The following is a 23,096-nucleotide window of genomic DNA, read 5'->3' on the forward strand; positions in this document are numbered from 1 at the left end:
TTTTATACCTCTCAGAAATCGAAATTTTGCATTTTAAATTAACTGATATCATATTTGAGATTAACATTCCAGTGAGCCATAATCCTAAAAAATAACATTATCAACCTAATATAAAAAATGAAAAGTGCAAACATTTGCCAAACATCTTTAAATTTAATATTGGGTAAAATATTTTTTTGTCCTTGAAGTTTGTTAAAAGTTTAAAAATATCTCTAAATTTTATTTTGTTTCAATTTTGTCTAAAAGTTTTTTATTTATATCAAATATATTCCTAGCAGCTAATTTTTCAAAAAAATTTAGGACGAATTTAACAACAATTTCACAAGAACAACTTTCAATATAAACAAATCAGACTTAAGTGTCATGCATTATTGTTTGATTGGTCCTAAATTTTTTGAAAATTTAGCTGTTAGGGATATATTTGATATAAATCGAAAACTTCAAGGACAAAATTAAAACAAAATAAAACTTAAGAATATTTTTAAAATCTTTGACAAATTTTGGGACAAAAAATATACTTTACCTTTAATATTTTTTCCTCGCTCACATATCTACACTTTAGTTTTAATAAAAGATGGATTCTAATAAAACTATGCTATGGTGACTATAGTAACTATGTAAATGTTATTAAAATTAAAGCCACATTTTTTTAAACAACATTTTTTAAAAAGCATTATTTAAGAAGGAAAAACGTTACTTTAATTTTAGTAATATGTTTTAAAAAACTATAATCGCCGTAATATAACTCCGCCTATGTTACACTTGCGGTACATAGCCGGTCCCAAGCCCGGATAAAGGAGGAGGGTTGTGTTAGGTATTCGGCAACCAACGTAAAAATATAGCCGAACCCCCCCATAATCGCCGTAATATAATTATGCTAGAATGATCCTTAATAAAATTGTACTTTTGCTACTACTATAATAGCTTATGATAAGCGTTTGATCTAACAAGTGGTATCAGAATAATGTCATGTGTTCGAATTTTACGATGGATATTAGGGAGGAGATTTTTGGTTTGATTTTGTGGTAAATGTTGCATTTGATCCCACCAAAGGAAAATGATTATATTAGTGATACCAGTATGTATTCCCCTCAAATACATTCTGGTCGTAAAGGTACACTTATGTGTACTTTTTTTCTCTGACTGAGCATAAAACTCAAAAGTGCAATGGACAAAAGGAAAATGATTCCCCACTTTTTCTTGTTTTCAAAAAAGTAATGATGCACATCATAGGTGCTGATAACTGATAAGGCAGCCTTATAAGAGAATTTCCTTTAAAAGATTTAGTATGTTACAAGAATTTGAAAAGCCTTTGAAGCTCTCTCTACTAGGATAATGAGTACTACTAATGCAAGGAACATGAGATGGAATAGAATGGACCAATGGCTTGTAATTTCAGCTATTCTTTTACTGCAAGATTTTCTGTTCCTCTCTCAGATACTTGCTGAGACCACAACCTCTGTGAGTGTAACTCAACTTTCTATGATTATATTTAGTAGTATTATTATGAGACACTTAAGCACCATCAATTATTAAATGAATGATTTCAGGTGCATATTGTATACATGGGGGATAAGATATATGATAATCCAGACACTACTAAAAAGGTTCACCACAAAATATTATCTTCACTTCTAGGAAGGTATGCCTTTGTAGTACTCTTCATATATCCGTTACTTTCAAATGGAGCTGGTATTGTAATAATGTATTGAGATTCAAGAAAATAATATATCAAGTGTCCACTTTCTGTTCTGAAGCAAAGAAGCTGCAAAGAATTCAATTCTTTACAGCTATAAGCATGGATTTTCAGGGTTTGCTGCAAGGTTAACAAAATCTCAAGCAGAAGAAGTAGCAAGTATGATCCTTGAATCAATTAATCTTCTTGTTTTTTAACCCTTTAAGCACATTTTAAAAGCTACATTCATACTATGTGTTACAGAATTTCCCGGGGTAGTTTCTGTCATTCCGAATCGAATACACAAACTTCACACAACAAGAAGTTGGGACTTCCTTGGTATCCATCATTCATCTTCAAACACTGTTTCCAATGGAATCAACTTAGGTGAAGGAACCATAATAGGTGTCATTGACACAGGTAGTACTTTCTTTTCCCCCTCTTACACATAGCTAAGTAAGCACTGAAAAATGGCAATGTAACAAAAAATCAGTGACTTCTCTTTGAAGGAATCTGGCCAGAATCTGTGAGTTTTAACGACGAAGCGATGGGGAAAATCCCATCAAGGTGGAAAGGAGTTTGTGAAGTGGGAGAGCAATTCAGTTCCAAAAACTGCAACAAAAAGATAATAGGTGCTAGATGGTTCTTGAAAGGAATATCTCATCATGCTAAGAAGCTGATCCTTGGAAATGAAAGCAGCGAATATCTCTCGGCTCGAGATGCTATAGGCCATGGCACTCACACAGCTTCCACAGCAGCAGGGTACTTTGTAGAAAATGCAAACTACAGAGGACTTGCTTCTGGCATAGCCAGAGGAGGAGCTCCACTTGCACACTTAGCTATATACAAGGCATGCTGGGACATTTCTGTTGGAGGTTGTTCTGGTGCAGATATCCTTAAGGCTTTTGACAAGGCAATACATGATGGAGTAGACATTTTAACAGTTTCTCTTGGCCTTAACATTCCTTTGTTCTCATATGTTGATCAGCGTGACGCCATAGCAATTGGTTCCTTTCATGCAACTGCTAAGGGAATCACAGTTATATGTTCAGCTGGGAATTCTGGTCCCAACTCTCTAACAGTTTCAAATACTGCTCCATGGATTATCACAGTTGCAGCCACCACAATAGATAGGGCCTTTCCGGCTGCGATTATTCTTGGAAATAATCTCACTCTCTGGGTATATATGCTACAAGATTTTATGATTAAAAACACATCTAGTTAAGAATGATATGAAGTTTAGTGCAATGATTGACATAATGTAGGGGGAGTCCTTGGATGCTGGAAAGCATAGCAATGGATTTGTTGGACTAACATACTCTGAACGTGTAGCTTTAGATCCTGATGATGATACAGCGTGAGAGCTCTCTTCCTCCTTTGTAGTTTTCTTTCTTCTTTTTCGGTTATTAATCAATATTTCATGTGTTTCTTGAAAGTAAGGATTGTCAGTCTGGAAGTCTGAATGCTACAATGGCAGCAGGCAAAATTGTGCTATGCTTTTCGCTATCCGAGGAACAGGATATCATCTCTGCATCGCTTGCTGTAAGGGAAGCTGGAGGAGTTGGAATAATATTTGCACAATCTCATGAAGATGGACTCAACCAATGTGGATCCTTTCCATGTGTTAAGGTAGATTATGAAGTAGGGACACAGATAGTATCCTATATTAGAAGAGCAAGGTGAGGAAATGAAATATGCAGAAGTTGAGAATATTGGTTTCTGAAAGTTCCTTTGAGTAATCATAAAATTAATATCAAGCTTATTTCCAAGGTTTCCAACTGCAAGCCTAAGTTTTCCAAAGACTGTTATTGGAAAATGGACTTCTCCAAGAGTTGCATCATTCTCATCAAGAGGACCTAGCACTATGTCTCCTTCTGTGCTAAAGGTATATTCAGGACTTCATATTCAACCATGCCAACTTAGCTTTGAAATTTAGAGACAGAAAGTAATAAAATATATTTTGTTACTATAAAATATTCTCTAAAAACAAATGCATAATCATTGAGTCATTACTTTCAGCAGTTGTTGATATTCTAATAATGAATGTAGTTAAAGTTCAATCATTGGAAGCTATTAGGTATTCACTTTCTTTTGTAGTTTCACCATTGGAAAAGTATATTGTAGGAAAAGGTAAATATATTAATTAGAAGGGGACATTCATTTAGTGCAACATAGTACATATATTAATTACTTTCCACTTTAATCACCATTATTAACCATTTAGAAATAATCACTCATTATCCAAGTACATCAGAATTCTCATACATTTCTTTCTGTCTTTTGGTTATATATTTTTTTCTGTACATACATTTCTTTCTGTCTTTTGGTTATATATTATTTTCTGTTCCCATTACACTACTTTTGGACTCTTTCACTGTCTATAGTACTAAAACAAAATACTAATTTGTTTCTTGTTTTCAATTGTATGGTTTCATCATTAACTTGTACTATGATGATATGATTCATGGAAGTAGCCAGACATAGCAGCACCAGGTGTAGACATTTTGGCGGCATTTACACCAAAAGGCACCACAAAGAATAATGCATTTCAATTCTTATCTGGAACTTCAATGTCATGTCCTCATGTGGCTGGAATAGCAGCTCTCATCAAATCCAAAAACGCAACATGGTCTCCTGCAGCCATAAGATCAGCTATGGTTACAACAGGTGAAGAATCACATGGAAATCAAACATATTAAATTACATATCAACTCATACACAATTTAAATCCAAAGTAACAAGTTGCTGTTTGATTTAAAAAATTGCAGCATCTCAAATTGGAAATGATGGAAGCTTTGTATCTGAAGAGGGTTCCACACTTAAGGAAGCTGATCCGTTCGACATTGGTGGCGGCCATGTAAACCCCATCAAAGCAATGGATCCAGGGCTTATATATGATATCATCACTGAGGATTATATCCAGTTCCTATGTTCCCTGGGGTATAGTAGTTCATCCATTAGAAAAGTGACCAAGACCACAAGAAGTTGTGAAAAACAGAAATACCAAGGACTGAACCTTAACCTTCCTTCCATATCAGTTCCAAACTTGAAGAAGGCTGCAAAAGTAACAAGAACAGTGACAAATGTAGGAAACATAACTGCAGTTTATAGAGCTATAGTGAAGGAACCATATGGCATAGAAGTAAGAGTTGAACCTCAAATTCTGAGTTTCAACTCAGACACCACAATACTTTCCTTTAGTGTCATGCTTCATTCAACTCAAAAGGTTCATAATGGTAATTACAGATTTGGGAGCCTAACTTGGACAGATGGCAAGCATTCTGTGAGGACCCCACTAGCTGTGAGGACCATAAAGTTTGAATCATAATTTTATGTACAGAGGGATTTATTGAAATGAGTCTGATCAACTAACTGCAGAAGTTCTTGCTTGAGTCTTAATAACACAGCATGACAGCATATTCTTTAAGGAAATGGTTGCTTGAAACTGATGATGATGACACACACCAAAGAGCAAATGTATGCTATATTAGTAAACAAGCGAGACCAGTGTTTGATGGAGGTTTTTTAAGATACAAATAAGATTGTTAAGCAATGAAAGTTTTAGTATGATTTTTAGATTTTATCTAAACCTATAGACAAAATATCAAGTTTAGTATGAGTAATCAACCCAGAATAAATATATATAACTATTATTTTTTATTTTTTATTTTTTTTGCTTCAATTTATCAGCAACTTTGAGTTTGGGTTGCACATCAAAAATTGATGCTATGTTTAAGAGAACTCCAAATTTATGCAGTCGTTTTAACCATGATTTAATGTTTAAAATAAATGTGTAGCATTTACTTTCAGTTGTTCTAAATACGGTAAAAATGAAAAAACAAGATTAGCGGTGTCCTCTCTCTTTTTTTCTTTTTTTTTGGACAGTTTTAATTAATAGTTGAAAACTCAAAGGGGAAATAGTAAATACTCATTCATTTTCTGAGAAAAAAGACAGAAAATAGTGCAGACTTTCTGCTGCTAGTACTGAAGCTATTTTATCCTGGAGAGACATTTCCCAATCAACTCATTAACCCTATTCACATTATTTAATGCGAGCTAAACAAACTGACAAGGGATTTCAAGATCATCAAATCAACTTCTTCATCAAACTCAGTCATTCATTACTTAAAAATTTATTGGAAAATATAGCAGAATATATAAAAATAAAGAGAAAGCAAAGCTAGCATACAGCACTACAACGATACTAGTGCTACAACAAGCAGATATAGAGAGGATAGGGACTTGGATACAAAATTTATGCTTTGTAGAGAAGAATTGACGCCTATGATGGAGCACCAAGGTATGAGGCAAGGCGTAAAATATCACTGAATATTCCACCAGCAGTGACTTGAGCTCCAGCTCCTGGCCCACGAACTATCAATGGCTGATTCTGATACCTTCTTGTTGTGAATGCAATGATGTTGTCTGAACCTGACAAATGAGCAAATGGATGATCCTTCTTGTATCTTCTCAGTTCTACCGTTCCTTTTTTATTAGTCACATCCACCACACCAACGTATCTCAAAACCTTAAACAATAACAACCACCAAGTTAATATGACGTTAATCATATTTTGAACATGTTATGCATGGATGAAGCAGAGAATGCAACTAATCATAGAATTACTCACTTCCCCAGCATTTTCAGCTTCTTCTTGTTTCTTTGACAACAACTGATCAAATTTTGGTAACTGTTGCATGAACTCCTGAGCCGATGCACAATCCTTCACAAAGTCATCAAAATATCGACGTTAATATAATGCTAAGCACAGACTAAAACTACAACTGCATAATGTAACAGAAAACGGTTCTTACTCTTAGAGGTTCTGGCACAAGGCTTTCAACAGGAATATCTGACAGTTCTAGCTTTAAGCCAGATTCCCTTGCAAGAATGATTACCTGTAGAACCACGGTGGCTTCAGCATGTTGATTTTAAATGGCAACAATAAAAAAGAGGATTAAACAAGACATAGGAATGCTATTATGAAGCAAAACTAACATCATGATTAGCCTACATGTTGCGATTAGCTATCACGATATTATTCAACATACCTACCACCTGAAAATAACATTTATTTCCCTAGCCAATTTCTTATATGTTTGTTATTAATTATATACATTCACTTTTAGGCACATCCCAAGTCATAAAAAATCTCAAACAAAGAAGAGTTTGTTTTGACAAAGTTTGTGTGCATGTTCATCACAGTAAGTTGTACCTTTCTAGCGACATCTGTTCCAGACAGATCATCCCTTGGATCTGGCTCAGTATAACCAGCTTCCTTTGCTTCAGCTACTACCTCACTAAAAGCTCGGCCATCTTTGAAGTTATTAAAGATATAACTCAAAGTTCCACTGCAGAACCAGGGGCAAGGCAATGCCTTATAGTTAATGACTAGATCAACAAAAAATGCATATAAACATAATAAGCATGATAATTGAAACAACGTTCTTTAAATTTATAGTTCATGAATGGGAAAAAGTTTCGGGTGGGCAAGGAAACTGGAAATCTGGAAGATTATCGCAAATTAAGAGCACAAACAGAAATAATATGTGAAGCAAACCTGAAGATGCCTTCAATTTGCAATATTCTGTCTCCAGTTTCAAGGAGCCCGCGCAAAGTGCTAATAATTGGAAGACCAGCTCCAACAGTAGCTTCATAAAAGTAGTGTGTATAGGATTGCCTTTGCAGCGCTCTCAGACTCAAATACTGAATGTTGAGAGTGAAAGTGTTAGAATGCCCAAAAATTAGTAGTAATATATAGTAACCAAACAAAAGACGCAACATATGTACTAGCAACAGGAATTTATTGATGGGAACCAGATTCAAGATTATGAACAGGCAAATTAACCTTCAGATAGAGCGCAAGAAGTAAACAACAGGCAGAAGAGTAAAGGCTCTCTCTATGTATAATATAATAATTCTTTCCCCACTCCCTTTTTCCAAATGAAATAATAAAAATAAGAAATTCTCCTTTTCCTTAAATGTCTAGTTCTTCATTTTTAATTTTCTTTAACCATGAACCTATATTAATGCATGGAAAAATTAGAAATCTGACATTACTGATAACACTACGTAATAGCAAGGATGAACTGGTTGCTATCACATGAACAATATGGATTACATCACCTGATCAAGCGGGCCTGAATTTGCCTTCTTATTGGGGGTAACTACATGTATTCCTTTGCGCAACCAGTCATTGTAATGGCCTGCAATGATGGAATCAGATGTGCAATCCACTATCGCAGTGTTGGGTATAAAATGATTTCCATGCACGTGGTGAACAAATTTATCCAAATTAGCCACTTCTCCCTTCTCATCTCGAAGTTCTCTCCACCTAGCTAAGTCAATGCCTCTGCAAATAGAAATTACAGCATGACTTAATTAAGCGAGGACAGAGAGCCAAGTTCAAAAAAATCCAAAAAAGAGATTCAGTTCAGATCAATTTGACTTACGACTCACTAAGAAGCATTGACTTTGAACTAATTATGCCCATTACACGCAAATCAATGTTGAATTCTTCTTTCAAAACTGAGGCCTGCATTAAAAGAGTTATAACATAAATTCACCACAAACTCTAAAAGGTCTTCTGGTTAAAAATCCTTCAGGTAAATTGACATATTAAAATGTACCAAATATCCCAGTATCATGGATTACTGTGTTTACTATGACAGTAGAATATATATTCACACAAGTAAAAGTTATCTACAGAAACTGCACCTGATCCCTTAGTTGGTCAAGTAGTGTGCTCCCGATTAATCCTGGTCCAATAATGCCCATTGCTATTGTGGTTCTTGAGAGATAAAATCTGGAATGGACAGCCCGTAAAGCCTTTATACAATCCTCTCGCTTAATAACAACAGTGATATTGTACTCAGAACAACCTTGAGCTATAGCACGGACATTTATACTGGCCTGTTGGTCATTACAAGTTTGATCAAAAACAAGTTAAAACATAAAAGAAATAATAAAATAAACCAAAATTTCGATCCTAAGCAATAACTTGCCAGACTACTAACCTTAGCCAATGCATTGAAGAGGGTAGCGCTAACTCCAGGGGTACTTGCCATTTTCTGGCCAACTGCAGCCAAAATGCTACAATTTGGAACAACAGCAACCTGAGAGGTGCTACGTGATTTAGAATGTAATTAAGGTAACAAAATAAAAAGATAAAACCTTCAACATCATTCAGCGACACATACTAACTCAAAAGTAATTATTCAGCTATTAGTTTTTACATTGTGATAATTATAAAAAAATAAAAAAAAGGAGCAAAAAATAAGAAAAGAAAGGTTATATGCTTCCTTTTCACTGATATCGCTCAATTGAGCAAAAACTTGTATGAACTGAATGTAGCACCTGAGAAAGACGTCCAGCATCCAAAGCTTGACGAAATCTAGACTGCAATGCCTCAGCAACAGCTTTTACTTCCTTCTCAGGAACAGCAAAGCAAACAGAATGCTCACTACTAGCCTACACAAACACTATTAATGATCACCACAATTTCTTATATGCCAGATGGATACACTAGAAAAACTGAGTATAAAAAATGCACCTGAGATATCATAATAACATTGGCTCCCACATCTTTCACAGCACCAAAAATAGCACTGGCTGTACCAGGAACACCAGCCATTCCCGTTCTGCAAAAACAACAAAGAAAAACACATAGCAATTATGATTTTGATGATTAATATATGTTATAGGACATCATATAATTAAATTGAAACAACTGAGCAGAAAATAATTCATAGTATAACGTGACTAAATTCATGGCTCACCCCTCCACATTTACAAGTGCCAAGTTGTCTATGGTTGCAAAGCCTTTGACAAAATTTTGGAGGTCCTGCTTATCTTCATCCTCAATAACGGAGGGATGACAGATCTTTGTTCCGGGAGCAGAGAGATTGAAAATATTCCTTATTATAATGGGAATTCCATATCGCATCACTGGTATTATCGTGCGGGGATGCAAAACATTTGCACCGAAATAAGACTGCAGACAGGCAATTCAATAGTTAATCTATTAAACTTTGAAGGGTCAATGGGCTTTGAGCATTCATAAATTCCATCTCACCATTTCCCATGCTTCTTGATAAGACAATGTCTTTAAAATCACAGCCTCACTAACTGCAGAAAATGTAATTGTTTACACTGAATCAAAATTTCATGTTAAAGATAGTCAAGCATAAAATAAAATCACAGTCAATATGTCAGATGCAAAACTACAGCAGTTACTAGATTCAATAATTCTCTATTTCTCTTGATCCACTTGGAAGTCCAACTGTTGGCGAAAGCAAGAGCAGTACAAACCTTTTCTAGGATCTGCACTAAACACACCATCAACATCTGTCCATATTGTGACCTGCCGAGCCCTGAATAGAGCACCCATAATTGCTGCGGAAAAGTCACTTCCATCTCTCTTCAGTGTAGTAGGAATATTCTGGGGTGTACTTGCAATGAATCCAGTAGCAATGATTACTTTAGCAGGATTCAGTGAGTACCACTTTTCAAGTCCTTGTTGAGATAACGAATAGTCAGGATCAACTTGATTAGAGCTAGTAGGATTTACAATAAGGACTTCCCTTGTATCCATCCATTTGCAATCGACCCCATTCTGCTCAGTCCCAGAGGGGAAGCATGATGTAACAAGCTCAATTCAGATAGAAAGTGAGAAAGAGCAAATCTTTATAATTAAAATAGCAAACCTTTCTAATAACTAAAGACAACATCTGAGCAGACCATAGTTCCCCATGTCCCACAACAAAATCTGTAAAGGACTCCGTTGCATGACCAGCTGCAAGATATTACACTATAAGTTAGGATTGCAGTGTAATTCTTAACTATGGAATTCAACATAAGGAACAATACGAACACATTCTTCATGATAAATGATTCAATTTAGATAGCTTTGATAAAACAACTTTTTAAAATCAACCTCAAGAAGACCCGTCTTTGCTCATGAAAATAACCAAAAATGAAAAAACATTTTGTTGTTTCACCATTATATCATCTCATAGAGGCTGTGCAATTGATACAGTTGGAAACCAAAATTGAGTTCCAAGGAAAGAAACTGGGTCAGAAAATGCAACTTTCCCATTTTTACTCCTAATCTTCCCCTGTATGTCCCTATCATGGTCACCAACCCAAAAAATATCAACCATTTGAAAAAGAATTCATAGCTCAGCAGCAGTTTTCCGTTAGCATCTATGTTGGGCCTGATAACAGGATAAATTCACAGCTTATGAAAATTACTTGATATTCTGAACACATGAAAATACATGGATGGTGAAGATCATATGACCAATATGATTTCTTTCTTGATTTTTGTAAAGTGGGTCTCCTATCCTCTCTTTCTCCATTTTTTTTTTCTCTTTCATCTTAATAAAATTCTTCTCTTATGAAAAAGAAACAGATAAATAAAATCTAGATAAAAACGAAAACCTCTAAAAGGAACAAATATACCTGACCAAGAAAACGAAATAAATAAATGAACAAAAACAAATAGCTTTTTTACCATAGAAAAAGATAGAAAGAGAACATAGACAATATCAAAGGTGGAGAGTGAATAGATGTGCCTATGACCTATGTATATTGCACGAAGCATCGCCTTGAGGTTATTGATGTCTTGATGCAACTGGGACAAGAAACTAGCAAGATGATCGCCATCAAGCAGATCATGTGCAGTTTGGGTATGCTTCTCCAGAACAACATCCAGTGCAGCTACATAATTTTCATCTCGTGATTGAGCCTTGTTGATAAGGTCATACATCATGTCTGTAACCTTTGACATTGCAGAGACAACCACCAATTTCCTTTCTGAATCATCCTTAATAATGATATCCGCAACATTCTTTATTCTTTGTGAGGTTCCCACACAAGTTCCACCAAACTTGTGAACAGACCAAGTGTCTCCTTTGGGAAGCTGTTTTTCCTCTACAGATAAATTCAGTGAAACATCTGCGGTGGAAAAAATGCCATTACATTTACCATCTTCAAAATTACAAGTACAAACTCCAGCATAAAATTAACTTGCAGTCAAAACCTGCAACTGAAGCGCATATCCTGGTGCTTGGTGACTCTCTTCCCGGTGGTAAAGTGAGACCCTTTCTGAGATAGAAACCATATTCTCACGAATTAATAACAACAAGTAGCAAAGCTTAAAAAGAAAAAAAGAATGCATTCAATAGAAAATAAACACAGGTAAAAGAAGAGTGTGGCTTTTGAAAAGGATAAAGAAACATACAAATTTTATGAAACAATAATATAGTAAATATATGACAGCAGAAAAAAGATTCTTTTGCAGCTTTATAATGGGTCAGATATATATCTTATATTATTATGGTCATATTATTCAGATTTTCGTTTTTTGTTTTGCTATTTAGACTTATTATTCTGCGAATCGCCGATAACAATAAAGGAACGGGTGCATGATTCTTCAAGCGAAAGAATATTCCATCAAATTCTGCGTTCAGCTATGAAGTTACTACACATAAATAAATAGTAAGGAAACACTAGAGCTTAAATGGAAGCAAAGAGAGAGTAGCAGTTAACCGGTTTGCGTCATGCAAGCGTAGCGCAGAAGATGAAGAAACCTAATACATTGAAGAGAACGTACCGAAGGAAAAGGGAGGGGCGGGAGAGGGGGAAAGCGCGGCATTGAGAGTGGAAGATGTTGCGGTGGTGTGAGAGTGAAGCGGTGTTGGGATTGAGAGGGGGGAAGCAGGGGGAGGAGGAGGAGCGAGAGATCGCAGCAGAGAGGGACGCCATGGTTATGGCTGCAGCAGCTGCACCTCACACACAAAAACAGAGAGAAAGAGAGAGAATAAGACGGTGTTTGGTTATGCGGCTTTTGAGGTTGGTAAAGGGAAAATGTTAGTGCTGAGTAACTGAAACAGGGGATACTAATCACTGATTAGTGATTAGTGATTAGTGATTACTGGGTGAGTGAGTGAGTGAGTGAGTGAGGGGACCCTGAACCCGTGAGCCCAAAGTCCAAACAAATGGCTGTGTAGTAGCCAGTACTTTAGTAGTCATAGATTATGTAAATTTTTAATTAATAAAGCTAGTCTATCTCATAAATATCAATAATGAGTTAATGCTCAATGTGATCCCTAAACTTACGTGAGTCTTAATTTATTTTCTAAGGTTTTAATTGTTTCTATTTAGTCTCCAAAATTTATAAACATGTCTCATATTAGTTTCCGAGACAATTTTTAATATAAAAACGTTAATAAAGCGCTGTTATAGACTATCAAATGTCACATTAAAACTTATAAAATGATACAGTTTTAGTTTTGACATTTAAATAGCTTAAAAATGTTATCATATCACTTATTTTGTTAGGTAAAATTTTAATAAACACCATTTATAATATTGTTTTGGGTTATTTAAATGTCAAAATTAAAACGATATCATTTTACAAAATTTAGTGTAGCATCTATCTATTCACAACAGTGTTTTGTTAATGTTTGTACGTTAAAAATTATTTCAAAAACTAACATGAATTATGTTCACAAAGTTTAATGACTAAATAAAGACAATTAAAATTTTAAAGATAAATTGTGACTTGCATGCAAATTCAGGAACCAGATTGAATACAATCTCTATCAACAATAGTTTATTGTGGGATGAGTTCCGTAGTGCTTTCGGTTCTGTTTCAAGTTTCATCCTTTGAACTATGTTTGTTTTGGTAAAGTGTATTCTTTCTTCCTAAAAAATGTGATAAAAATTTTAAAAATATCTTTAAATTTTATTTTATTTTAATTTTGTACTAAAAATTTTTTATTTATATTAAATATATTTTTAATAGCTAAATCTTTAAAAAAATTTTAATCAAATAATAATACATAACAATTATATTTAATTTGGTTGTGTTAAAAATTATTCTTATAAAATTATTATTGAATTATTCTTAATATTTTTAAAAAATTAGCTGTCAAAAATATATTTAATACAAATAAAAAATTTATAGAATAAAATTAAAATAAAATAAAATTTAAAAATATTTTAAAATTTTTATCCAACTTCAAAGACAAAAAATATATTTTATCCTTTAATTCTAAAAATAACACAGCATTTTGCTAAAAGTGTCCTAATTTTTTTTTTTAAGTAGTAAAATAAAATTTGTAAATTTTTTAATGTCCTGAATGTATTGATACTTTTTTTAAAAAAAAAATCTTTAAATCGTGTTATTATTGTGCACTTATTAAGTTATTATAAGATTTTCTCTCGTGATTTCTTAACCAAACAAAAAAATATTTTTTTTTTTACTAAGAAAAATTTAAAGACACTAGCTAAATAAACTACTAAAAGAATCCCTTTTAATAAAAAAAAAATTAGGTTGTTAACATGTTTAATTTTAACAGAAATAGAATAGTTAGAAACGTATAATTTGTTAAAAATATCATTTCTTTTATAAAAGATAAAATAAAAATTTTGAATAGAGAAAAACATTCCCAATGAGACTGAAGAGTGAAGAGTATTTTGCAGTTCTAACTGCATTGAAGCTTGTGGGAAACACCCTCTCTCTTTCCTTTTCTTTTCTTAACAAGAATTTTGGTTTAAAACGAATATCAATGGTAGCAGCCTAAGTTGGAGACCAAAGAGGCAATACTCTCTATATCAGAGCACATAACAGACAAAGACAAAGAGTTATAACTTATAACAAGTGTCATTGCAAGCATTAAAATATGCTTTTCTTTTTTTCTTTCTAAATGGCTAAAAATTAAAATAATGTTTGTATAATTTCTCACAACATTAAAATATACTACCTACTGAAGCATATTATCTTCATTATTTTTATATATAAGGATATACTTAATTATATAATAGATTAAAGTATTGAACACGTACTCGTCTTCAACTTTGATGCATCACACGTGAAAATCAGTGACGTACACCTGCACATGAACTTTGTACTCATCCATTTCACACACACTTCATCATTATTATTATGTTCATCACCTTCTTCTTCTTCAGGCAAAGTCTTTGAGAGAAAGAGAGAGATATGGCAACGGATGTGGCAGTGCTAAAGCATGGTGAGGTGGCAGAAAAGGTGATGAATCAAAGCAACGGCCTTGGCTGCTGCAAATCAGGGCCTGGCTATGCTACTCCACTTGATGCCATGTCTGGTCCCAAAGAGACTCTTCTTTATGTCACTGCTCTCTACTCAGGTACCATAAATTATATGATATGGTAATAGGTGAAACTGTGAAAGTGACATCTGTTTAGTAGTACTATGAATAGCAATTTAATTTCTTTCTAGAAAATGTTGTTTTGTTTTGTTTGATTAGGTGTTGTTATTCATTGATGTTGATGATTCAATGAAATACAGGAACTGGAAAGGAGAAGCCTGATTATCTGGCCACAGTGGATGTGGATCCAAACTCTCCAACTTATTCAGAAGTTATTCATAGGTTACCTGTTCCTTATTTAGGTGATGAACTTCACCACAGTGGCTGGAATTCATGCAGCTCTTGCCACGGTGATCCTTCCGCGGATCGAAGATATCTGATTTTACCTTCACTGGTGTAAGAGACTAAACTGAAATTTCCTTTAATTTTTCTAAAAGAAATTTCCTTGTTAAGAAGTAATTGTTGGCTTATTTCAGATCCGGTCGAATATACGTGTTTGATACAAAAACAAATCCAAGGTCTCCATCTATGCACAAAGTTGTTGAGCCTGAAGATATCATAAGTAAGACTGGATTAGCATATCCACACACAACCCATTGCCTTGCTTCCGGAGACATAATGATCTCATGCCTTGGAGATAAAGATGGAAATGCTTCAGGAAATGGATTTCTTCTTCTTGATTCAGAATTTAATGTGAAAGGAAGGTATCAGAATTCATATATTAAATTGAGAAATACAAGAATGCATGATGAACTAATTGTATGAATTGACTATGACTTAGTTTCTTTCTGGTTACATTGGTTTGTTCATTGCTTCACATTTGCTAGGTGGGAAAAACCAGGGCACAGTCCTCTATTTGGGTATGATTATTGGTACCAACCTCGCCATAAGACTATGATAAGCACATCGTGGGGCGCTCCTGCGGCGTTCACCAAAGGTTTTAACTTACAGGATGTCTCTGATGGCTTTTATGGCAGACATCTACATGTATATAGCTGGCCTGAGGGTGAATTGAGACAAACATTAGACCTTGGTCAGTCAGGGCTTATACCCTTGGAGGTAGATTGGTTTACATAAATCTAAGGATTTGTTTCTACTTTCTACCATTCCATTTATAATATAATCATGGTTAACTATAAATTTGGTTGTCTTTGACAACTAATCTATCCTAAATGCAGATAAGGTTTCTGCATGATCCTTCTAAAGACACAGGGTTTGTTGGTTGTGCATTGTCAAGTAACATGGTGCGGTTTTTCAAGACTGATGATGGATCATGGAGTCATGAGGTATGCTAGAACTAGAAAAAAGGATAGATATCTATATCTATTATAGTATTATCTTCTGGTTAGATTTTGTGCTTCAGTTGAGGCATGTTTGATTAATAAATAAAAATAACAATGATACTTATATACTAAGCTGAACTTTTCAGGTTGCAATATCAGTGGAACCATTGAAAGTGCAAAACTGGATTCTTCCAGAGATGCCTGGGCTTATAACTGATTTTCTGATATCTCTCGACGACCGGTTTCTGTACTTTGTGAACTGGCTTCATGGTGATATAAGGCAGTATAACATTGAGGACCCCAAAAATCCTGTACTCAAAGGCCAAGTATGGGTAGGGGGACTACTTTGGAAAGGAAGTTCCATAGTCGCAATAGCAGAAGATGGTAACACTTGGCAATCTGAAGTTCTAGAAGTTCAGGTACTAGTGCTATTTGATTTTTTCAAAATTATAGTCCACTTTAGTATTGACTGCTAGAATACCATGGTCTAAGGTCTATTACTGAACCTTTTTTCTGGAAACAAGTCTAATAATATCGTTTAATCCATGTAACTGAATGCGCTGTCTGGCTGATAAGATCGAAATTTTGCCTTTCAGGGAAACAAGTTGAGAGGAGGACCTCAGATGATTCAGCTGAGTTTAGATGGGAAGCGGCTATATGTTACAAACTCTCTCTTTAGTGCATGGGATAAGCAGTTTTACCCTGAGCTTTTACAGAAAGGATCACACATGTTACAGATTGATGTGGATACTGAGCATGGTGGCCTGAAAATCAACCCAAACTTCTTTGTTGACTTTGGAGCTGAGCCTGATGGTCCCTCCCTAGCCCATGAGATGAGATATCCCGGTGGCGACTGCACTTCAGATATATGGATTTAATTGCACATTTTTATGATTGCTTGGTAATAAAGTTATCTTTCACAGTTAAATGGTAAAGAAGTGTCTTTCATGTAGCTTAAGGTTTCATACTAGTTACATTTATGTCATCCAAATTAATATTACCTCCAAAACTGGGAGCTTTTGCTCAATTGAATTGATGAGTTGTCCTGTTTCTTCTATTGCTTTGAAAATTGTATGTTTCTCATGGATGCCATAGAATGTGAATGATGGGAGGAGGGAAAAAAAGAAAAGTTAGTGATTCAGAAAGTTGCATTACTAAACACCAAAAAGATATAGCACCATGTAGCAAAAATTGCTTGCCCACACCAACTTAGTAACCTCACTTCATCATATGTCTCTACTTACAATTTTGTTTTTTTATGTTTTGTCCCTTTACTAGATTGGAGAATAATGTGTGACAAAGTGGAAGATTGAAGTTTTAGTATCATATCATTATCACAAGCAAATATGGTTGCTAATTGTAACACATTCTTGTTAGCACATAATCATCATTTTTACTTACTATTGTTGTTTTGGAGTGTATTCTTATGTCAATATTTTTGGATGAATAAAAAATTGTATCAAAAAATGGCGGAAACAATTAAAAGGAAAGGGAAAAAGAGTGAAGTGAACACAAAATAATATGCAGGCACAAACTACAAAGTGAGTAATAAGTTTGCTGAATATGAGAGTCAAATACCATGCTTTGAAGATACAACAGAAATCTATGTAGGTATATGACTATATGTCCATGTTGCATTGATTTTATGGATTAAAACAACCATCAAACTGCTGTATCCCACCGTATAAAAAGTAAAAACAACTCATTAACTATTGAACCGACAAAAATAAACATAAACTAAGCAACAGACAAAAAGTTGCTATGTACATATTCAAAGATAAGCCATTGGAATTTTTTAATATGTACATATGCACACAAAATAAACAATTGCTTACCAAATCCATGGTTCTCTCTTTCATAATCCCATTTGTTTATATCATCTTATCTGTGCAAAATTAAATTATTGCTGAATCCCAAATAAATTACTGCTACTCTTGAATTGGACTTAATTATTGGAAGATGATCTTATCATATCAGATTTCAGTGAGTGAATCCCAGTGAACCCAATGTCAACTAGAAAGTTGAAACAAACTGTTATGTATTATTGAAAAGAAATGGTTCCAGCAATGCCATCTAAATTGTTAACATGAACAAATAAATAAAGAATAGAATCCTTGCCTTTGCAAAAATTCCAATTTTGTAACCAGTCTCTTTATCCATTAAAGGGGAACTCCGACGGAATTAGTAATTAGCCGTTAATTTCTCGTATGGTCGACGAAGATCAAAAGACTAATGGCTAGTGAAAAAAAAAATGTGTGTAAAGTCATGCCCTCACTCCATTTTAGTCAAATGAGACGTAAAGAACACAGCAACAGTGTTTTGAGATCCTTTGACTAATAAAGACTATACTATAGTCATTGTAGGTAGGGCATCAAGGTGGAAAATGTACCAAAAGAGTTGAAATTCATGATTATGAGAACACATCTTTGCATCTATTTTCTCCTTTTCCTTCTTGTCATGATAATCCCCTTCCAATTTACCTAACACTGCATTATGGATATGCATACTTTCTTAGGATATATGTAATGTCATGGAATAACAAAGTTAAAATAACAAACTAAGTAACAATTATTTACAAAGGGTGAATAAATCATCAAAACTAGACAGAGAGAGAGAATTCATCAGTACCGTATTGTCCAAAAGGTTTGGTGAAGTGCGTTCCATCAACTTATCACTAATGCAGTCCCCACTTGCATCTTTTTTTTTTTCTAAAAGGTGCTCTCATATATTATTATTATTATTCTCTATATAGTGCTTCTTTGTGAAAGAGAACATAGAAAGTTAGAATGGCCTCAAAATCCAGCATTAGAATTGTGTTCTTCTGCTGCCTTATGCTGTGCAGCACAGCCGCTGCTTCATCATGGACAAGTAATTCACACACATGTAACGGATCCATAGCCGAGTGCAACCAAGACGACGAGCTGCTTATGGAATCCGAGATAAGCCGTAGGATCCTCGAGCAGAGGAGAATCATCTCCAATGGAGCACTTACGAGGGACAAGCCGGTTTGCAACGGTGGTGCCAGCGGCGAAGCTTATAGTAAAACAGGAGGGTGTCTTCCTCCACCCTCAAACCCTTACAATAGGGGTTGCTCTAAGTATTATCGTTGTAGGTCTGATTCTTAAATGTTGTTGTTGAATGATCCATGTCTATGGTTTTTGTGCTGTCTACTTTATAGTTTTGAAATTCTATGAAAATTCCCCACAAGATTTTCTAATAACTGACACCAGAATCTCCATCTCAACAGATTCTCCGACATAACATGATCCATAACCCTGTTCTTCCGGAAAAGATGAAGGATCTTATAATTTGCTAAATTCTGTTTAGATGATTCATACCACAGAAAGGAAAAAATTACATGTTATTCGATTTGTGTTTCGCGCTATTTAATGTCTAAAATCTACATAATAAGGTAATCTTAAATATAGCACTAATCTTCTGTGAAAAAAGAATATATAGCACTTCGTAAATATAGACTTTCCTCTGTGTCGAACACCTTCCCTGTTCATTACTTAATTTGACTTGTTAATATTTAAAGATTAATGCTAAAACAAAATTTTGTCTCACACATCAAAAGAATAAAAACAAGGTAAAGAGAAGCTGAGCACAATTTAAAGATAATGAAAGCTGCTTTCAGAAATACAGCAACAGCACCGTGTATCAGCACCTGAGAGAGGTTAAGAAAGCAGTTGCTGATTTCCGGAAAAAGGCTAAAGCAGCTTCTAAAGCTTTGATTAATTAACCTTGTAAGAACAACATAACTGGTCATATAATCCAATCAAAATCTGCATGAACTACCCATCCACGAAGATTCAAAATCGTACATGCCTATGCCATAAGGGGTATCTAATCTGTTATTTCTACATTGTTAAGTCAAATAATTGCAAGGACAAGAGCAAATGATTCTGAAATTTCAAACTCAACGAGACTCCCAATCCTTCAACTTCTTGCTTCCTTTAGGTTTTGCTATTGGAGCGTTCATGGCTGCCATTTTGTCGTTGTACTTTGCACGCAGTGGATCATTGTAAGTCCACCTGTATTACAATTCAACAATAGGAAGAGCATTAGAACACACTATTACAAAAGTAGTCTACAAATATATACTATAAACTTCTCCCCTTTCATACTTAAGTAAATACATAACCATTTTTGGAGGTTCTCAATTACAAGAGGCAAGAAATGACTATATGCATCATTAAAACATTTTGTTCATACAAATCCTATATTTCATTGGGATACAGATCCTTGTCAGTGCTTTAAAACAGGATTAGAACAAGGGATTCTACACAGGCCAACAAGCAGCACTTTTATAACAAGAGATCATTAAGAGAGAAGAACTCATGAATGAGCATTTGGGAAAGTAAACCAGTAGTATCATTGCACATGAATTTCAGAAGTTAATGTGGAAATGCTAACAGAATACAATAAAAATAAAAGAACATATAATCTGATGCTATTCTTCAAATATATAGAAATGGGAAAGTTGACTTACGGATTGTTCCAATCAGTGGTGTCCTCATTGACAAGATGAGTCCATTTAGTTCTTCCACTACGACCAAAGTGCTTGACTTGCATAACCTTGGGTAATATTGTCTTGTCCATTTTATCTTCCCCAGTCGGGGCAGAGAAATCACGAGTATAAATATTATCACTCGCACTAGTGGCAGATCGATCATCAGGATTAGACTGGAAGAAAGCACCCTTGTGATAGTATTTCTGCATAAATTTCCACTTCTGCTTTGATGCTCGTACGGGTTTTGGATTCTTCCTCTCCCATTCTCTCCTCTCTTCCTCTGTCATGTTTCTTACCCTCTCAATCTCCTCCTTTTCCTTCAACATCGCTTCCCGATCCTCCCTATCCCTCTTGATCCTGCCAATCTCCCTAACTTTCCAAGCCTCGTATTCCTCTGCCTCATTAATTTCATCGTCAGTATCCACATCAGCAATGTTAGCCTCCATCTCCAAATTTTTCTGGATTTCTTCATCCTTCCGGATCTCCTCAACAATAAGCTGCTTTGTCTCAATCCTCCTTTCTTCCATTTTCCTTTTCCTAGCTTCTTCAGCGACCCGTTCTTCTTCTTCAAGACGCTCACGCTCAGCAATTGTATCTCTCTCTGACTTGGGAACAAACACAGGCTTCACCATAGCTACTCCAGTATATTCCTCCTCAGAGTCAGTCTCATACTCAGACTCTTCTTCCTCCTCCTCTTCTTCTTCTTCCTCCTCCTCCTCCTCTTGAGGCAGTGCTTCTTCCTGCTCTCTTTGCAACTGAAGCATCCTCTCTCTAAGTCTACTCCTCTTTTCCTGCAAGGCTTCCACATCTTCTTCTTCTAACTCCAACCCTTCCTGTATCCTAGTCTCCTCTTCAATGGTAGAAATAATTTCAGCTTGCCGAATTCGCCGATGATCAGCCCTGACTTCCTCGCGGTTATCAATTCGACTCTGAGCCAAACGACGAAGCCTACGATCATCGCCCTTAACAATACCCTTATCATCTTCGTGTCGAGGAAAAGCTTTCTCCAAAGCAGCTTCCCTGGTGGGCCTAATATCGGCGGCAACATCTTCATTCTCATCATCAGCCCATTCAGGAATTTTACCAGGCCAATAACGCTTAACTTTAGTTTGGCCAATTTTACCTCTAAGCTTATCCCTTATGGCTATAACTGTATCACTAACACCCGCTGTCACCGACATTGTTCTTCCAAAGTTTAACACCACAAGACCCAAAAACAAAAGTGGTTTTTGCTTAACTTCCTTCTAAAACCCCCTATTATGCAAAACAAGTACACACACACAGAGACAAGAATAAGCATAACATCTAGAGAGCAAGAAGCAATTTCAGATGTAAGAAAACGTAAAAGGGAAAACTTTATTATAAATCTCGATATGCCAAACCCTAAAGCGTAACAAGGGGAGATAGAGCGGGAAGAGGATTCAATAAATCAAATTCAAAGGGTGATCTCATAGTCGACATCTATATCTTCAACGGACAAATTTGAAGCTTGACCAACATTTCCTTCATTTTGATTTGCATCTATACATTTGTGTATTTTTCACAAATCAATACCAAGAATAATTCATATTTCATAATAGCAACTGAATTGTGATAAAGACATTTTTAAAATTCTAACAGAAAAAAACAAACAGAGAGCATGTGAACAACAATTTCACTGAACAATTTTATTCTGAGTTGTAGAGAGCATAAACCTCATTTTCAACAACAAATTCAACTATGATAATTTTCAGCAACAAAAGATTTAGCTAAAAAGATAATTTATAGATTTAGCTAAGTGATAATTTCAACAAGACAACAACGGATTCAAGTTCCAGTTATGATAATCAGTAACAAATTCAACAAAGTGATGATTTTCAGCAACAAAAAAAATTAGTTCAATGATATTTTCAACAACAAATTCAACTTTTAGCAACAAAATCAAGGTGCAGTGATGAATTACACGCTGTTCAACTATCATCATTTTGAGCAACAAAAAATTTAACTCCAAAGATTATTTACAGCAACAACAAAAATTTGGCTAAGTGATTGTTTCAGCAAAACAGTAAAAGATTCATGATTCGGTGATGATAATCAGCAACAAATTCAACTAAGTGATGATTTGCATGATTCGGTGATGATAATCAGCAACAAATTCAACTCAGTGATGATTTGCATAAAAAAAAATTAGCTCAGTGATATTTTCAGACACAAATTCAACTTACAACAAATTCAGCAACAAATTCAATAACAAATTTAACAAATCCTAGTTCAGTTACGATTTACAGCAATATTTAGATCAGCAACAAGGCAAATTTATTGATTAGCAATTCAGCAACATAGAAAAATATAGGGAGAAGGAAAATCTGGAAAAGAGAGAACAGGGGAAGCGATGATGCGGGGACTCACCAACGGTCGACGGCGAGTGGGCGACCACCCCACGGAAGGCGATGAAGCAAGAGACAACCCCACGAGTTGCTTCTGCCGCCGGCGACGAGGCGCACAGGGAAGGA

At 35.0% G+C, this 23,096-nt stretch overlaps 5 protein-coding genes across 5 annotated transcripts; 3 read left to right on the top strand and 2 right to left on the bottom strand.

The window, feature by feature from the left end:
- Positions 1-1,112: 1,112 nt before the first annotated feature.
- Positions 1,113-5,300, top strand: LOC107482304 (subtilisin-like protease SBT3.9). The gene is made up of 10 exons (XM_016102751.3): positions 1,113-1,461; positions 1,551-1,642; positions 1,758-1,855; positions 1,940-2,095; positions 2,185-2,855; positions 2,941-3,032; positions 3,112-3,354; positions 3,446-3,560; positions 4,150-4,342; positions 4,444-5,300. Exons 1-10 carry the CDS (start codon positions 1,336-1,338, stop codon positions 5,001-5,003), a joined length of 2,346 nt encoding a protein of 781 aa, XP_015958237.1. The 5' UTR covers positions 1,113-1,335; the 3' UTR covers positions 5,004-5,300.
- A 368-nt stretch (positions 5,301-5,668) lies between these two features.
- Positions 5,669-12,593, bottom strand: LOC107482303 (bifunctional aspartokinase/homoserine dehydrogenase 1, chloroplastic). Its single transcript, XM_016102750.3, has 18 exons — positions 12,291-12,593; positions 11,718-11,782; positions 11,258-11,632; positions 10,381-10,469; positions 9,986-10,289; positions 9,750-9,802; positions 9,454-9,668; positions 9,228-9,315; positions 9,032-9,145; positions 8,692-8,790; positions 8,393-8,587; positions 8,128-8,210; positions 7,802-8,027; positions 7,236-7,381; positions 6,891-7,026; positions 6,490-6,573; positions 6,306-6,398; positions 5,669-6,203 (listed from the first exon to the last, which is right to left on the bottom strand). Exons 1-18 carry the CDS (start codon positions 12,440-12,442, stop codon positions 5,958-5,960), a joined length of 2,763 nt encoding a protein of 920 aa, XP_015958236.1. The 5' UTR covers positions 12,443-12,593; the 3' UTR covers positions 5,669-5,957.
- A 1,937-nt stretch (positions 12,594-14,530) lies between these two features.
- On the top strand, positions 14,531-17,148 carry LOC107482300 (selenium-binding protein 3). Its single transcript, XM_016102747.3, has 7 exons — positions 14,531-14,847; positions 15,009-15,204; positions 15,285-15,512; positions 15,636-15,867; positions 15,987-16,094; positions 16,238-16,510; positions 16,688-17,148. Exons 1-7 carry the CDS (start codon positions 14,682-14,684, stop codon positions 16,967-16,969), a joined length of 1,485 nt encoding a protein of 494 aa, XP_015958233.1. The 5' UTR covers positions 14,531-14,681; the 3' UTR covers positions 16,970-17,148.
- A 1,699-nt stretch (positions 17,149-18,847) lies between these two features.
- On the top strand, positions 18,848-19,311 carry LOC107482302 (protein RALF-like 32). Its single transcript, XM_016102749.3, has one exon. It carries the CDS (start codon positions 18,878-18,880, stop codon positions 19,214-19,216), a length of 339 nt encoding a protein of 112 aa, XP_015958235.1. The 5' UTR covers positions 18,848-18,877; the 3' UTR covers positions 19,217-19,311.
- A 390-nt stretch (positions 19,312-19,701) lies between these two features.
- Positions 19,702-23,096, bottom strand: LOC107482301 (uncharacterized; the record flags this gene model as incomplete). Its single annotated transcript, XM_016102748.3, is given in 3 exon segments — positions 19,702-20,125; positions 20,584-21,858; positions 22,993-23,096. Coding segments are annotated over 2 exon segments (1,317 nt in total). The 3' UTR covers positions 19,702-20,010.

Source organism: Arachis duranensis, chromosome 3 (assembly GCF_000817695.3).
Source record: "Arachis duranensis cultivar V14167 chromosome 3, aradu.V14167.gnm2.J7QH, whole genome shotgun sequence".
NCBI classification, from domain to species: domain Eukaryota; kingdom Viridiplantae; phylum Streptophyta; class Magnoliopsida; order Fabales; family Fabaceae; genus Arachis; species Arachis duranensis.

What these genes read in the sequence shown, in the direction of transcription:
- LOC107482304 (XM_016102751.3), top strand. Translation starts at nt 1,336, where the DNA reads ATGAGTACTACTAATGCAAGGAACATGAGATGGAATAGAATGGACCAA. An exon ending in GAAATAATCTCACTCTCTGG is followed by an intron (nt 2,856 to 2,940) that starts GTATATATGCTA and finishes GACATAATGTAG; the next exon opens with GGGGAGTCCTTGGATGCTGG. An exon ending in GATCCTGATGATGATACAGC is followed by an intron (nt 3,033 to 3,111) that starts GTGAGAGCTCTC and finishes GTTTCTTGAAAG; the next exon opens with TAAGGATTGTCAGTCTGGAA.
- LOC107482303 (XM_016102750.3), bottom strand. Translation starts at nt 12,442, where the DNA reads ATGGCGTCCCTCTCTGCTGCGATCTCTCGCTCCTCCTCCTCCCCCTGC. An exon ending in GCACTTGTAAATGTGGAGGG is followed by an intron (nt 9,316 to 9,453) that starts GTGAGCCATGAA and finishes TTGTTTTTGCAG; the next exon opens with AACGGGAATGGCTGGTGTTC. An exon ending in CAAATTGAAGGCATCTTCAG is followed by an intron (nt 7,027 to 7,235) that starts GTTTGCTTCACA and finishes CTGGTTCTGCAG; the next exon opens with TGGAACTTTGAGTTATATCT.
- LOC107482300 (XM_016102747.3), top strand. Translation starts at nt 14,682, where the DNA reads ATGGCAACGGATGTGGCAGTGCTAAAGCATGGTGAGGTGGCAGAAAAG. An exon ending in GAATTTAATGTGAAAGGAAG is followed by an intron (nt 15,513 to 15,635) that starts GTATCAGAATTC and finishes CACATTTGCTAG; the next exon opens with GTGGGAAAAACCAGGGCACA. An exon ending in ATGGATCATGGAGTCATGAG is followed by an intron (nt 16,095 to 16,237) that starts GTATGCTAGAAC and finishes TGAACTTTTCAG; the next exon opens with GTTGCAATATCAGTGGAACC.
- LOC107482302 (XM_016102749.3), top strand. Translation starts at nt 18,878, where the DNA reads ATGGCCTCAAAATCCAGCATTAGAATTGTGTTCTTCTGCTGCCTTATG.